Raw genomic sequence first — 14,209 nt, forward strand, 5'->3', positions numbered from 1 at the left:
AAGCTTATAGCTACTATTTTAGGATTCTGCAAACTGCATGTCTCAGGTGTGGACAAATCATACATTTATTACAAACCCCAAGTAAAAGCTCCAGTGTGCTTGTCCAGTACGATGATTTGGTTGGCTAGAAACCTCGACTAATCTAGTCCCCACGTAAGTCCCCATGAAATCAAAAGTAAAGTTTTGTGGCTTTTATTAAGAATATGTTAGCCGTAAGGTTATCTATAATCTAGTGCGCTCCAAAACAATGACAAAATTCCCATTTAGATATATGTGTTCAAGATATATGCGTTCAAAATTTACAGTCTCTCTCTCTACCACCAATACAGAACAACAATTTTGATGACATCATTCCACACTTCGGTTTCTCATCCAAATTTCTGCTCAATCAAATGTTCTCGAGAATCTGAACTGTTCTGCCCCCGACATTATAAAACTCCATGGTACTAACTATCAAGTATGGTTTAGCCTGGGCTGTGAGGTAAGCTAAACTCTAAACTCAAAAAGGGGGTGGGGCCACTAGATATGTCCAGCCCTGACTTCTTGTTTCAGTGGAAACAGAATAAAGCTGCATGTTTCAAAAGTAATGCAAATCATTTTTGTACCCTCAAAGAAAAGTTAGCAAGATGTTCACAAACATTCGTTTAGTGTCCTCACGTCACGAGTAAAACATATTCCAGTCTGGATAGCGTCTTTATTTCCTCTCTATTTGCTAAACTGCGAGGTGACAGCATGTAATAATAAGCAGGAGTGTGATATAACGGCTTAGCACTGCACATTATTTTGCGGACATGCACGTGTTCCTGATTCTGAAAAGATTGTCGTCAATTAATCTGTTCAGTGAAAACTGGTCTATGGGTAGCAGATCTCACCTCGGCGGATGTGTGTAGTGCATCAGGAGGTGGGATACAGGTGGTGGGATTCTGGTGGTGGGATAGACACTTAATGAAAGCTTTTGTTTAGAAAAAAGCAACAGGAAGTAGTTTTTCTCTTTTTTTTCTGGTTGCCAGGCAACTACAAATGAAAACAAATAGCCCTGACATGAAATCTGCTAGTGACTGCTAGTGTCTAAATACCACATTCATCTCAAATAACATAATTTTGCTCAGTGCGCATAAGAATAAGAACACTGAAAGATCTAAATATACAATCTTATTGTTCGAATCACTTCATACAGTTTCGCCTTCAAATGTTGGAAATACGACCTCTTAGGTCGCTATGTACAGAGAATGGAAGTAATATTTACAAAATGACTTCTTATGTTTTTAGGTTTTGTCATCCATTTTGTCCGTCCTTACAGATATCACTATTTCATAGTGTTGAAAACCCACAAAAGAAAGTATGTCTGAGATCTTGTGCACCAGCACATGAGTGTGTGATGATGGAGCCATGCAGTTTGCACACTGTTGTACAAGTACAGTTGCAATCAAAATGATTCAACCCCCATTACAAATCAGGTTTAGTCAAAATTTACAGATTTTCAGCTGTTTACAACGAACAAATCCAACAAAAACAACTGAAATAGTTCAACACAATGAATGCTTCAAATGGTTTCCCCAAATTCAACTGAAAATGCAACTTATAATGACTTCTCCGGTCTCAAAATTATTCAACCCCTGATTAAAATCCCTCACAACAGCACAAATATGCAAATCAGATGTTGTCTCAAGCATACCCGATATAACTAATCAAGGGCTTCATTAGATGCACCAGGTGTGCTTGAGCTGGAATACATGAACTGGCTAGGGGCAGAAAAAGGAAGCCATCAACGGCTGCAACCAGATTTCTGAGAAGGCAGGTTGTGAAAAACCATCGAGTGACTGTAAAAGACCTGCAGCAAGACTTGGTGCAACAGGCACTGAGGTTTCAGTGATCACAGTAAGGCACGGAGTAAACGCAGAAGGTTTCCATACCAGAACTCCAAGAGGGTTCACCACTACTGACCCAAAAGCACAAGAAAAGTCGGCTCAAAATAATATAAATACGCCACAGAAGTTTTGAGATTCTGTTCTGTGGAGCGATGAAACAAAACTGGAACTTTTCAGCACGATGGATCAGCAGTATGTCTGGAGGAAGAAGAATGAAGAAGGAACTCTCTGTCCACAGTCAAGCATGGTGGTGGCTCGGTGATGTTCTGGGGCTGCTTTGCATCCTCTGGCACTGGAAACCTGCAGTGTGTAGAAGGCAAGATGGATTCATTCAAGTATCAGGAAATCGTAGGAGAAAACATCATGCCGTCTGGAAGGAAGCTGAAGCTTGTGCGTCGTTGGACCTTCCAACAGGACAATGATCCCAAGCATACCTCAAATTCCACCAAGGCTTGGTTGATTCTACAGGGCCATCACAGTCACCTAACTTAGAAAACCATAGAAAATCTCTGGTGGGATTTGAAGGTGGTTGCAGCACGCAAACCCAAGAATATTACTAAACTCTAGGCCATTGCTCATGAGGAACGGGCTGATTCCTCAGGAACGATGCCAGAAGCTGGTGTCAGGCTATGCATCTCTTTTGCTGCAGGTCATAACAGCAAAAGGTGCTCTGCGACCTGTAAGTACTAAAGATGCTTGCCATGAAGGGGTTGAATAATTTTGAAACTGGAGAAGTCATTAGAAGTTGGGGAATTTTGGGAAACCACTTGAAGCATTCGTTGTGTTGAACGATTTCAATTGCTTTTGTTTGATTTCTTCATGGCAGCTGAAAGTGTCAATTTTGACAATAAACCTGATTTGCAATGGGGTTGAATCATTTTGATTGCAACTGTAGCTATAAGCTTCCCCTACTTGTTAGCTACTTTAGTCTCATGAAGCAAACCTCATCAAACATGTCTTGGCTGATGAGCTAAACGGAAACACTGTGTAGGTTTTTGCAAATGACTTTGAAGCATATCAAAGTTGACATGATTACAGTGCACCACACAGTATTAATGCAGTTTTATGGATCATTTTGACCTGAATTTTGGAACTTACGTTTCCAGTCAAATGAGGCGAAAGGGACACAAAATGGGCACTCATAACACGCGGCACATATGGACTGCACTGCAAAGTGAGCATGCTTCTTAACATCTGGTGATGTTAATCACAATCCTTTCACATTCATCCACTCGTGACATGATGCAAGATGAGTCAATACGTGAACATGAACCAAATGCCATAAGTGTAAATGTAAGCTCGGTCTCAAACAACATACTATGACCATACACTAATTCACTCATTTAGAAGATCCAGAAGATTGGTACAAATATTCACAGTGAATCTTGGGCTGCAACAATTAGTCGACAAATTTGATTATGTCCATTATGACAAGTCCTTGATGTGGATGCATTGTTTACTTAATGAAAATGAGTTATGGGTAGAATCTAATACACTACTGAAGCTGTTGTTTGCTTCTGTTGTTTCTGCTCATCATATATAACTACTTTAATTTGGTCCATCCATTTTCTGTACCGTTTATCCTACACAGGGTCGCGGGGAGCCTGGAGCCTATCCCAGGGAACCTGGGGGCACAAGGTAAGGGACACCCTGGACGAGGTGCCAACCCATTGCAAGGCACAATGGTACACACGTTCACATACTACGGACAATATGGAAACACAAATCTGCCTACAATGCATGTCTTTGCACTGGGGGACCAATGAACCGGCACTGATAACCGATTGCTGGAACTATGGTTATCAGCACAAATCCACACCGCTAGGTTTTCCCGGTTGCGTCTGTTGACAGGAGCGACAGAGAAGGGTCCGCTATCATTAAACAGTATGAGAGTGGCTGCTAGAGGCTAAAATTAAAGGATAAAAACTATCACTGACCAAATATGTTGTGTTATTTGAAGTGTTTTTTGATTCATATTTCTGATTTTATTTGTTATTCGGAGTGTTACTTTTTTTGGTTCAGATTGGACATATAACATTTATTTACGTGAATATTTAGTAATAGTTCATATATATATATGTATTAATATTTATATATTTATTTTATTTTAAAAAGTACAGTACTATTGGTCAACCTTTAGTTACATTCATTGTTATGAAATGTCAAGACAAGTTAGTTCCTGTTATCACTTGTATTATAGCAGCTATAAACAGTTGCTCCATCTCTTTTTACTCCCTGTCTATTGACTCCCTTTGTCTTAAACACTCTTTCCATAAATTTGAAAGAAATCTCCTGGGCTTTAGACTAGCATAACAGAAGAGCGTTCACCCTATTGTCCAGAGATCATGGGTACAAATCCTGACAATGCCTAAGCCAAGGAATGGTCGAAAGCCAAGGAAGCAAAACTGGCCATGTTTTGTGTGGGAGGGGCATCTCCCCTGTCAATCACAGCAACAATAACCTACCCTGGGGATTTATGAGCTCATGCATGTAAACAAAGGCGTGTTTTCCTCCGAGTGTCTTCACGTGGAAGGAAGGAAGCGAGTGTTTGCCCTACCCTCCCCAGATAGTAACTGTTCTGTGTTAAGGGGAGTTAGATAGAGGGTGGGAACCGAAAAGATCAAGTTGTGGAAAAAATCTGACAAAAAATCAAGAAGCCTGACCAAGTGAGGTTTATTGGTAACATGACGAACTACATAACATGTTTATAACTGTTAGAAATGATAAGTGATGATTGGTTCATGGATATTATACAACCAAAAACATACGACGTGTTAATGAGTCTTTATTGATCACATATACATTAAGTGAAATTCTTATTTTTTTTCACATACCCCAGCCTGTCAGGAAGCTGGGGTCAGAGCGCAGAGTCAGCCATGATACAGCGCTCCCTGGAGCAAAGAGATTTAAGGGCCTTGCTCAAGGGCCCAACAGTGGCAGCTTGGCAGTGCTGGGGCTTGAACCCCCGACCTTCTGATCAGTAACGCAGAGCCTTAACCACCAAGCCACCACTGTTCTTTACTTAATAAAAAATTGTTAAACTTGGCAAACTGTTTTGCTAGCCTTGATCATTTTCCTAGAACAGCACGGCCTGTCAATTTTATTCCTTGCTTATTACATACTCTTTTATGCAAAAGGATCTTGACATTTTTTTATGTATAGTTGTAACAGTTTATGTGTAACAGTGTCATAGATTAATGGGACTGGTTAAGTATGGTAGTTTTAAAACTGATCATAAGGCAACGTCAAGTGATTAGTGATGACTAGTGATGAGTCCAGTTTCGATCAAGATACAGTCAAAGATCCACTTAATTCCACGAATTTCCAAATTCTTGTATTTTTTTTTAATGGTCAAACTCGTTTTTTCCCCCCAGCAACCAATTTAAATTGTTATCGGAGCGAAGCATAAAATAAAACAGTGTGTTTGTTTCTCAAATTTGGTTGTTGCAGCCCTTATTCACATATTAGTTGTTTAAAATGGAAATGGACTACGATTAGCGTTCAAAAAATCATCCAGTACACGAGTATGTTATTTGAGACAGGGTGTGTAGTATTAACTTCTGAGGACACACACAACAAATCCATCAAACTAATCCAGGGCATTAATTATACAGGGCAGTCATTTGGAGTACACATGGGTAAATGTAAGCCTTTCAGCTCATTAGTGTTTGTTAGCTAACCTGGCTACTTTCCAAACACTCTAATCACATCCAACAACTGGGAAAAACCCAGATGTTTGAAAAACATGTACATGTTGGCCAAGTTTCAACCAAATTTTTACCAGTGTCTCATTTTCTTTCAGTATATGCCCAACACTAGTTTTCTTTTTCCATGTATAAAACCTATTCTCTGTCTTTCCTACAAAGCTAGCTTCTGCCTATTCTTTATTCTTCAGCTGGCTTTACCATATGACTTAAAAATGCTTATTGCACCTTTAAGCAGCACACTCTGAGCACTCTCTGAGGCACAAATGAGCATCACAGCTGATGGAAAATGAGTGAAGAGGTCAGAATAAAGAACCCCCTTCCATGTGTGATGATGCATAGCAAGCAGAGGGACTAATGGGATACCGTCACAAGGTCCAGCGGCGACTGGCCTTCCTGGTTGCGTAGCGTAGGATCGGCACCGTGTGCAAGCAGCAGAGCACACAGCTGTGTCCTCCCTTTCTGAGCAGCCTCATGCAGCGGCGTGAATGCCCACTTATCAGTGGCATTGACGCATGCGTTGTACTTGATGAGCAATGCGGCCACGTCCACGTGCTGTGAAACACCAAACACACGGCTTGCTCCCGTTTCCTGCCCGTGATAGAGTTTGTTGATTTGGCGATCCCACCCTCTACTTATTCAGTCCAGTATGAGCCTTTGAAACCTCTGAAAATCTTTTGTAAATCACTCCTAACAACTGCGATCGCAAAATCTGGCTGCATACACACATTAGCCTCTTTATTTCTAATGTTAGGAAATCAGACAATTCAACTCTATACATTTTAAATCAAGTTGAAATCATTAAAAATATATATATATTTTTTTGCTATTTGACAGATTTAAGCTGATGTTCCATTGATTTGTTCACATTTCTTGATTTTGTACAATCACAAGGCAGAACGTTCACGGCCCCGTTTAGCTCCATAGAGTTATTATTGCACCTAGTGGTCAAAAACTGCAACACGTGCTAAAAGAGGCCCATTGGGGTACGATTCATACTGCCCCATGCTTGTTTTATGAACATTTTCACTGGAGGAGGCGCAGCAGACAGGGCAGTTAATGACAGAGTTGCCAGTTTCCCCAGTGCTACTTTAAAAATACTACACAGCCACCAAGATCATGTTTCATAGGCACTAATCTGAATGAAATCTACTAAATTTCCACAAAACGAAGGCAAAGTGTAGTCACAGACAGTGTGTCTGTGATGTAAAGAACCATTTCTATTGTAAGAAACGCAAAGGAAAGATGTAATATGGGTTTATGGAGTGAAATTAGAAATGTGTGCACACCTCGGTGGCCTTGTTTCTCCACACAAAGTCTAAAAAAAGGAAAAAAATATGCATCTCCCCTTTCCAACAGCCAAATAGTTTCATGTTTTTGGGCTGTAGCTGGGAGGTTTCATGAAAAACCTGGCAAACCTGGTTAATGGTGTCGGAAACACACCTGCTGTATTAACCACAGCTGAACAAAGATGCATCTAAAACCACTCGAAACAAGCTGCTAGATTGAATCGTGGATGACTGAAAGTTATCTTTCAGCTGTCAGCTGTAGGATTACGTAACAAATTCAGTAGATGGTAGCCTATAGCATAAGTCAAACATGATAACCTCATTCAAACAAAACAAAATCTATGCACATGAGTCACTGCTGGCTCATAGAGTTTTGTTTACACTCTATTTGAACTGGTCTTTAGTAAACATGGTCTGTTTACTAAGCTGCCTAAGACGATATGTGCTGGGTTTGATTCTCTAGATGTTCATGACCAAATTGGAAATTCGAAAAACGCTGACTGTCCTAATGAGAAATGAAAATCAATATTTATGCTCATGCACCGTCTCCTAACAATATCAGACACCCGCAGTGCTGTCATAAAAGCTCGGTCTTGCTAAGTACCCTGTATTCATACATAGACCTCTGGCCCCTTGATTTCGAGTAGACATCAGGCTGAGATGAGCATATTAGTATGATTAGCTCTGCTGGTATTTGTGTTTAAAAGCTGTTTGTTTGTATTTTTGCTTTTACCAAGCAGACATGTTTCATTGATAATTGGCCTGCAGGCATTAGTGTAGATTTCATTTCAAGTTTTAAGAGGGCACACTGCTCATAGCACCTAAACCTAAAACACTGCAGTATGTGCTAAATCTACTCAACATATACTACCAAAAAAAGCTCTTAACTATCTGTCCAAGTGCTTATATATATATATATATATATATATATATATATATATATATATATATATATATATATATATATATATATATATATATATACACACACACACACACACATACATATATATATGTACAGTGGGGAAAATAAGTATTGGACATGTCAAAAAAAATTTCAGTAAATATATTTCCAATGAGGTATCCATAAATAAATACTTTGTTCATGTGTCATTCCTCTTTATTACACATGATTTCATTTATGGACTTTAATGTTGTGAATTCTTTATATTTGCAGATTTCTTGAGTTAATACTGACGTCTGGTGAAAATTTCATGTGAATAACCTCATTGGACATATATTTACTGAAAAAAATGTCCAATACTTATTTCCCCCACTTAATATACATCTTTTATATGTGTGTGTGTGTATATATATATATATATATATATATATATATATATATATATATATATGTCTTATTAAGTATCTTAATTTTGAGGACTGCATTTTATGAACAAAATTATGAAAAACGTATACATAAAATGAGCAGTAAACGTAGTAGATGAATGCTTGGACAGTGTATCCATATTTAACGCAGTGTATTTTTGTATATTTAGTCCATTAACAGATCACTTGTCTAAGGTACAAAACTCTAGTGTGCACATATGCAAGTAAATAAACTCAAGATTATTTCTAATGTGATTTGGAGAGGACGGGGCTTCCAAGGGGTCAGTTAATAACAGAGTTCAAAACACCTACGCAACTGTCAAACTGTTTGTGCACAAAACGTGTAAAAGTTGTCAGGTCTGCGGTAATAAGAAAAGGCATGGCCTACGGGCAGCAGTCTTAAAGTCTGTTTGAGACTTACCCCATAGGAAGCAGCATTATGTAAAGGAATAAGACCTCCTTTGTCCTGCGAGTTCACCTCTGCGCCATGCTGCAGCAAATACTCCGCCACCTCCAGGTTATTATAACCAGCTGTCAAACAACAAACCAAATGTCAAATCATAAACCTCGTTTAGCTGGACTGTGAATGCAGATTGTAGAGAACCCTGTTCTACTAAACTGGCTACTAGTTACATAACATTATGTTGTGGGGGAAAAAAACCTAGTGTTATAATTGATAACTAGTTATGTGCTTGAATATAAGCGCAGTATATAAACTATAGTCTACATACTATAAAATCAATAGAGTAAAGACTTGTGGCCATATTCAAACTTGGTGTCCAAAAAGTCCAAAAGTTGTATCAATATCTACATGAGGAAAGTTTCACATATCCAGAGATGGGTTACGCACCTACTTAAGCAAATGTTCTAGGCTCCCCGTTCAGATTATGCAAATTACCTACATGTAGTTCACACTTTCATGGTTCCCTTGCATCAGAGACAGGTTTTTCTAGACACACACACTTGTGTTTAAAACTCAAAAAATATCAGGGATAGAAAATGCAGACTGAAGAAGGAAATAGTGTTTTTATTTCTTTGCTGTCAATTGTAATACGATGTAATAAAACATAAAGAGAGACAGTTTTAAAAAAAATTTCAGTAAAAAGACCACTGACAGGTGAAATTGTGATGGCTAGACGGTCTTGTGGGGTGTTAAAGGTATCCCGTGGTTAGTACCTAACAAAAGTGGTCCAAAGAAGGACAACCGTTGAACCGGTGACAGGCTCATGGGTGCCCAAGGCTCATTGATGTGCGTTGGAAGTGAAGGCTAACCTGTCTGGTCATATCCCACAGAGGAGCTACTGCAGCACAAATTGCTGAAAAGGTTCATGCTGGCTATGATAGAAAGGAGTCAGAACACACAGTGTAGTGCAGCTTGCTGCATATGAGGTTGCGTAGCTACAGACCAGTCAGAGCGCCCATGCTGATCCCAGTCCACTGCTGAAAGCACCTTCAATGGGCATGTGAGCATCAGAACTGGACCATGGAGCAACGGAAGATGCTGGCCTGGTCTTATGAATCACGTTTTCTTTTACATCATGTGGACGGCCGGGTGTGTGTGCGTCACTTACCTGGGGAGGAGATGCACTATGAGAAGAAGGATGCACTATAGAAAGGGATGGGAAGGGATCCCAAGGATGCACTATGGGAAGAAGGCAAGCTGACGGAGACAGTGTGATGATCTAGGCAATGTTCTGCCAGGAAACCTTGGGTCCTGGCATTCATGTGGGTGTTGCTTTGACACATACTACCTACCTAAACACTGTTGCAGAGCAAGTACACACCATCATGGCAACGGTATTCTCTAATGGCAGTGGCCTTTTTCAGCAGGCCCTGCACACTGTAAAAAATGTTCAGGAACAATTTAAAGAACATGACAAAGAGTTCATGCCATCGACTCGGCCTCAACATTCCCCAGATCTTAATCGATCGAGCGTCTGTGGGATGTACTGGACAACTGAGTCCGATCCATAGAGGCCCCACTTTACAACTTACAAGGACTTAAAGGATCTGGTGCTAACATCTTGGTGTCAGATACCACAGCACACCTTCAGAGATCTGGAGTCCATGCCTCGATGGCCCATGTTATGACTGATCTGCTGCTGTATGAATAGTCCTACAACAATCACTCACAAAGTTGGTTTCATTTGCCAACATTGCTTCAACCCTAGTTATTCAGATGTTTATAAAAACAATACTTAATCCAGCACATCCTATTATTTCGCATACTGTTGTTTTGTGTTTTTATTACATTATGTTCCAATAGTCATTTGCGCAAAACATAATGTAAAGTCACAAGACACTGAAGAACTCAAGGCCATGATATCATGCTTTCAATTCGACATTTAAGTTGTCCAAAATATTCAAAAATAATGCAAATATTTTTGTTAATTCAATGAGCTCTCCTGTAAAGAAAATGTGCCTATGGTTCGAAGGACAAGCTGACCAAGCATTCATCTGCTATGCTTACAGCTCATTTTAAGTGTTGTTCAGATACAAAACAAACTGTGTAACAGGAACACCACCAATATCTATTTATTAGCTATTTTAAAATCCACACTTTCTGTGGAGCAGCACTAAGTGGTGACAAAATTAACGATCTTATATGTAAATTAGGCTAGATCAGCTAGTACTGACGGTGTGTATAGGTATGTGTTAACTGTACAACCCCGTCACGTGCTCTAACCTGCCAGATGGAGCGGTGTGGAGTGGCGTCCATGTGTGTCCCTGCAGTTGACATTCCCTGGGCTACAAAGCTTTTTCACCCGGCTCAGACAGCCTTTCTTGGCAGCATCCAGCAGTGCCGTGTCTCCCCTCAACAGATCTTGGATGTCTGTGTCCCCCTCCTTCACCAGGTCCAGAGGTGTGTTCCCATCACGATTCTTCTTGGTGGGATCTGCGCCATGCTGGAGATACAGACAGAAGGTGGCATTATATTTTAGTTGGAGTGTAAAAATACCACTATTTACCCACCATTAATGTTACTCAACAACAGTATAACAACATTAGGCCTCATTTATCACAGTTGTGTGTAGGGCTGCAACAACTAATCGATAATTAAAATAATCGTCAACGAATTTCATCATGGATTAGTTGGGTCTGTGACGTCACTGTGGTTCACCCCCGTCAGTGACGTCACTTCACAACGGTGAAAAAACGCATTTCTATGAATAGAGGGTTTTTATTGACATCACTTCCCCGCCAGAACACGCCCCCTTGGCCGTACGGTGTGGCAAAATATCTAGCAAAATGGCTGGATTTAATGGCAGCTTAAATTAAAGGCAGTTAGACTCGACAGTGACGCTTACAACTTGTCCCAGAACCTTTGGTCCATGGACATTGGCATGTGGCCAGAAATCGGTTTTCCCCACATTTATATGTACCTGAAGCCTGAATGCATACAAAAGCCTTGACGCTTGGTCCTACTTCATGGCGGGATTTGTTGGAGAAATTAAAGTGACAAGAACACCAATAAACACTCTGGTTTATTTTATTATATAACTTCATCTGGTAACCCGTAAGCTAGCGAGTCCTAGTTTATTTGTAGCTAACACTGCTTCCACTTAATAACGATATATATTCGTGAAGGTAAAACACATTCCGAGAACGAATGAGCCCCCGTTATTCATCAGTGTAAATAGGCAGCATTTAAAAAGCAATATGTAGCAAATGATTCATCATTGTATAACATGAACACCACGTGCCAAAAGAACTTACACTTACACTGCTCGACTTGGTAAAAAAAGGGCTGAATGGTTTTTTGGCACTCTGTAAAAAATTAGCTCAGAATTCTTGTTGAATATGTTAACACAGTCGATCTCACAACAGCTTTTTCCCCATTTTAGATGCGTTTTTTTCTGTATTTTCACGGAATTCACGCTGTACACTAATGCTGCCGCTCAGTCTTTTTGCCAATCAGTGGGCGTGACTGCAACCGTGACGTCACGTGCATACCCTCTATAAAACGCATCTGAAAAACAGCGGAGGTTACAACTGAGCTGCTGTAGGAAAAGGGCACGATCCAGGTTGTCCGAAACATGAGAATGCTTTATATTAAACGCTTCGAACAAACTCGTAATTGCATTAACGTGGCTTCTCGTGTCAGATGCTGCGATAGATGCGTGTGCTATTTAACGTGTTCCAGACGTGTTTTCTTCAGCACAGAAATGACATTTTTGTGTTTATATCCTTATCTGTAAATGTTAGAAAATCACGCCAGTATTTCCATTTTACAGAAAGCCTCGTCCTGACGACGAGTCTCCGTTAAACTTCACTGAATGAGCGCGAGTCCACGCATGCACGTCAATCAAACAGCGCGCAATAGAAAGGAAGCGCAACAACAACTATATTTAGAAACTAAAGTAATTGTGTTTTTTTATGAGATGTAACTGTAATGTGGTTATAACATGTAATTGTATAGAAATGTACAGAATAAAGTATATCTGTAATAAATGTAATATCATTTACAGAATAAAGTAACATGTTACTGTGTTCAAATGAGTGTTAAGTGTGTGTTATTAGTAAGGTAAGTAAGTTCTTACCTGAAGCAGTAGTTTGCAGATTTCGTACTTGCCCTTTGCAGCAGCCTCGTGCAACGGCGTAAACTTCCACAGGTCGGCCACGTTAATCACAGCACCGTGTATCACCAGCAGCTCTGCCACCTCGTAGTGTCCGTATGAGCACGCGTTATGTAACGGAACCAGGCCTCTAAAGCGAGATTAAAACCAAAAACCTACCAATTGTAAATCAGGGTCTTCCTAGAAGACAAACAAATACACGTAATGTGAATGACGGGAAAGGAGTCTGTTTGCACCCTTTGTCTTTAGCGTGTACGTCAGCACCGTGCTGCAGCAGGTACTCCACCACTGCCACGCGGTTGTATCCAGCTGCAAAGTGCAGCGGTGTGGACTGACGTCCCTCTGCGTCCCTGCAGTTCACGTTCTGTAGCGTGCACATCTTCTGCAGCGGCACACATTGATCAACAACGTTATTTCCAATTTCCTTCGTAGCATGCACATTCCATTCAAAACGTTCTTAAATGTTTACTCCAAGCGGAAGACTAAAAATGCATTTTCACGTATGGACACACGCCTGCCATCAGGACGGCTGTTAGATCGCTGGATGACGATTATGTTATTTATATCTGAGAGATGTTGGTAACTTTGACGGTTTAAGGAAGGTCGCTGATCACGGAGGGTGTGCTCAGTGGAGTAAATAATCACTCTGTTTACCTTCACAGTCTCCAGGTCTCCTGACTTGGAGGCCTCCAGGAGCTGCCTGTCTGTGTCCAAATTCCCTGCCAGCACTCCTTCTAGTGGAGAGAAGACAAGCTGCTCACACAAAACATCAGCACCTCACTCTTCCACAAAGCTCAGCATTTTTGTATGAAGCGGAATGTATTTACACGTGCTTATGTACAGTCTCCTCCGAAAATATTGGAATGGCAAGGCCAATTTAATTGTTTTTGCTACAGACTGAAGACGTTCGGGTTTGAGAGCAAAAGATGAATATGAGAAGAGAGTTTAGAATTTCAGCTTTTATTTCCCGGGATTTATAAACAGATGTGTTAAACGACATAGAACATAGCAAGTTTTGTATCAGACCACCCAATCTGTAGGCGAGCAGAAATAAAGGACCATGGGACTGACAGGTGTTTCTTGTAACCAAGATGTGTCCCGTTGTTTAAACCGGTGGTTCTCAACACGGGGGTGCAAATTCTTTTCAAGAAAAAAAAAACACACACAGAGAGGGCTTCATTTCTGTACTTAACATTTGGGAACTATTAACATAGTTCTCTTGTTCAAAGTAGTTATAGATAATTCATGTTCATACCTGTCTGTTATATAGTTTTATGAAAGTCATAAAAGTTATTTTTAAAAATCATAAAAATTTTGAAAAGTAATTAAAAAAGTACAAAAAAAAAACAAAAGCAAAAAGCCAACCTACCTACCTACCTACCTATCTATCCATTTTACATGGACAGCAGTAATCTAATTACTGACCTTATTCTGAATAAGAC

At 40.1% G+C, this 14,209-nt stretch overlaps 1 protein-coding gene across 3 annotated transcripts in view; it reads right to left on the reverse strand.

Annotated features, from left to right (window-relative positions):
* The window catches only part of LOC108274191 (poly [ADP-ribose] polymerase tankyrase-2), a 42,066-nt gene that overhangs the window by 11,941 nt on the left and 15,916 nt on the right, over positions 1–14,209 (reverse strand). The window contains exons 13-18 of one of the 3 annotated variants that reach the window (XM_047159581.2): positions 13,422–13,498; positions 13,004–13,149; positions 12,732–12,897; positions 10,877–11,096; positions 8,612–8,721; positions 5,939–6,127 (exon numbers count right to left, since the gene is read on the reverse strand). In XM_047159581.2, the coding sequence (XP_047015537.1) occupies positions 5,939–6,127; positions 8,612–8,721; positions 10,877–11,096; positions 12,732–12,897; positions 13,004–13,149; positions 13,422–13,498 (908 nt within the window). Of the gene's footprint in view, positions 1–5,938; positions 6,128–8,611; positions 8,722–10,876; positions 11,097–12,731; positions 12,898–13,003; positions 13,150–13,421; positions 13,502–14,209 lie in introns of all 3 variants that reach the window. The other 2 variants (XM_017484192.3, XM_017484190.3) reach the window with 2 other exon arrangements.

Source organism: Ictalurus punctatus, chromosome 13 (assembly GCF_001660625.3).
Source record: "Ictalurus punctatus breed USDA103 chromosome 13, Coco_2.0, whole genome shotgun sequence".
In the NCBI taxonomy this organism is placed as follows: domain Eukaryota; kingdom Metazoa; phylum Chordata; class Actinopteri; order Siluriformes; family Ictaluridae; genus Ictalurus; species Ictalurus punctatus.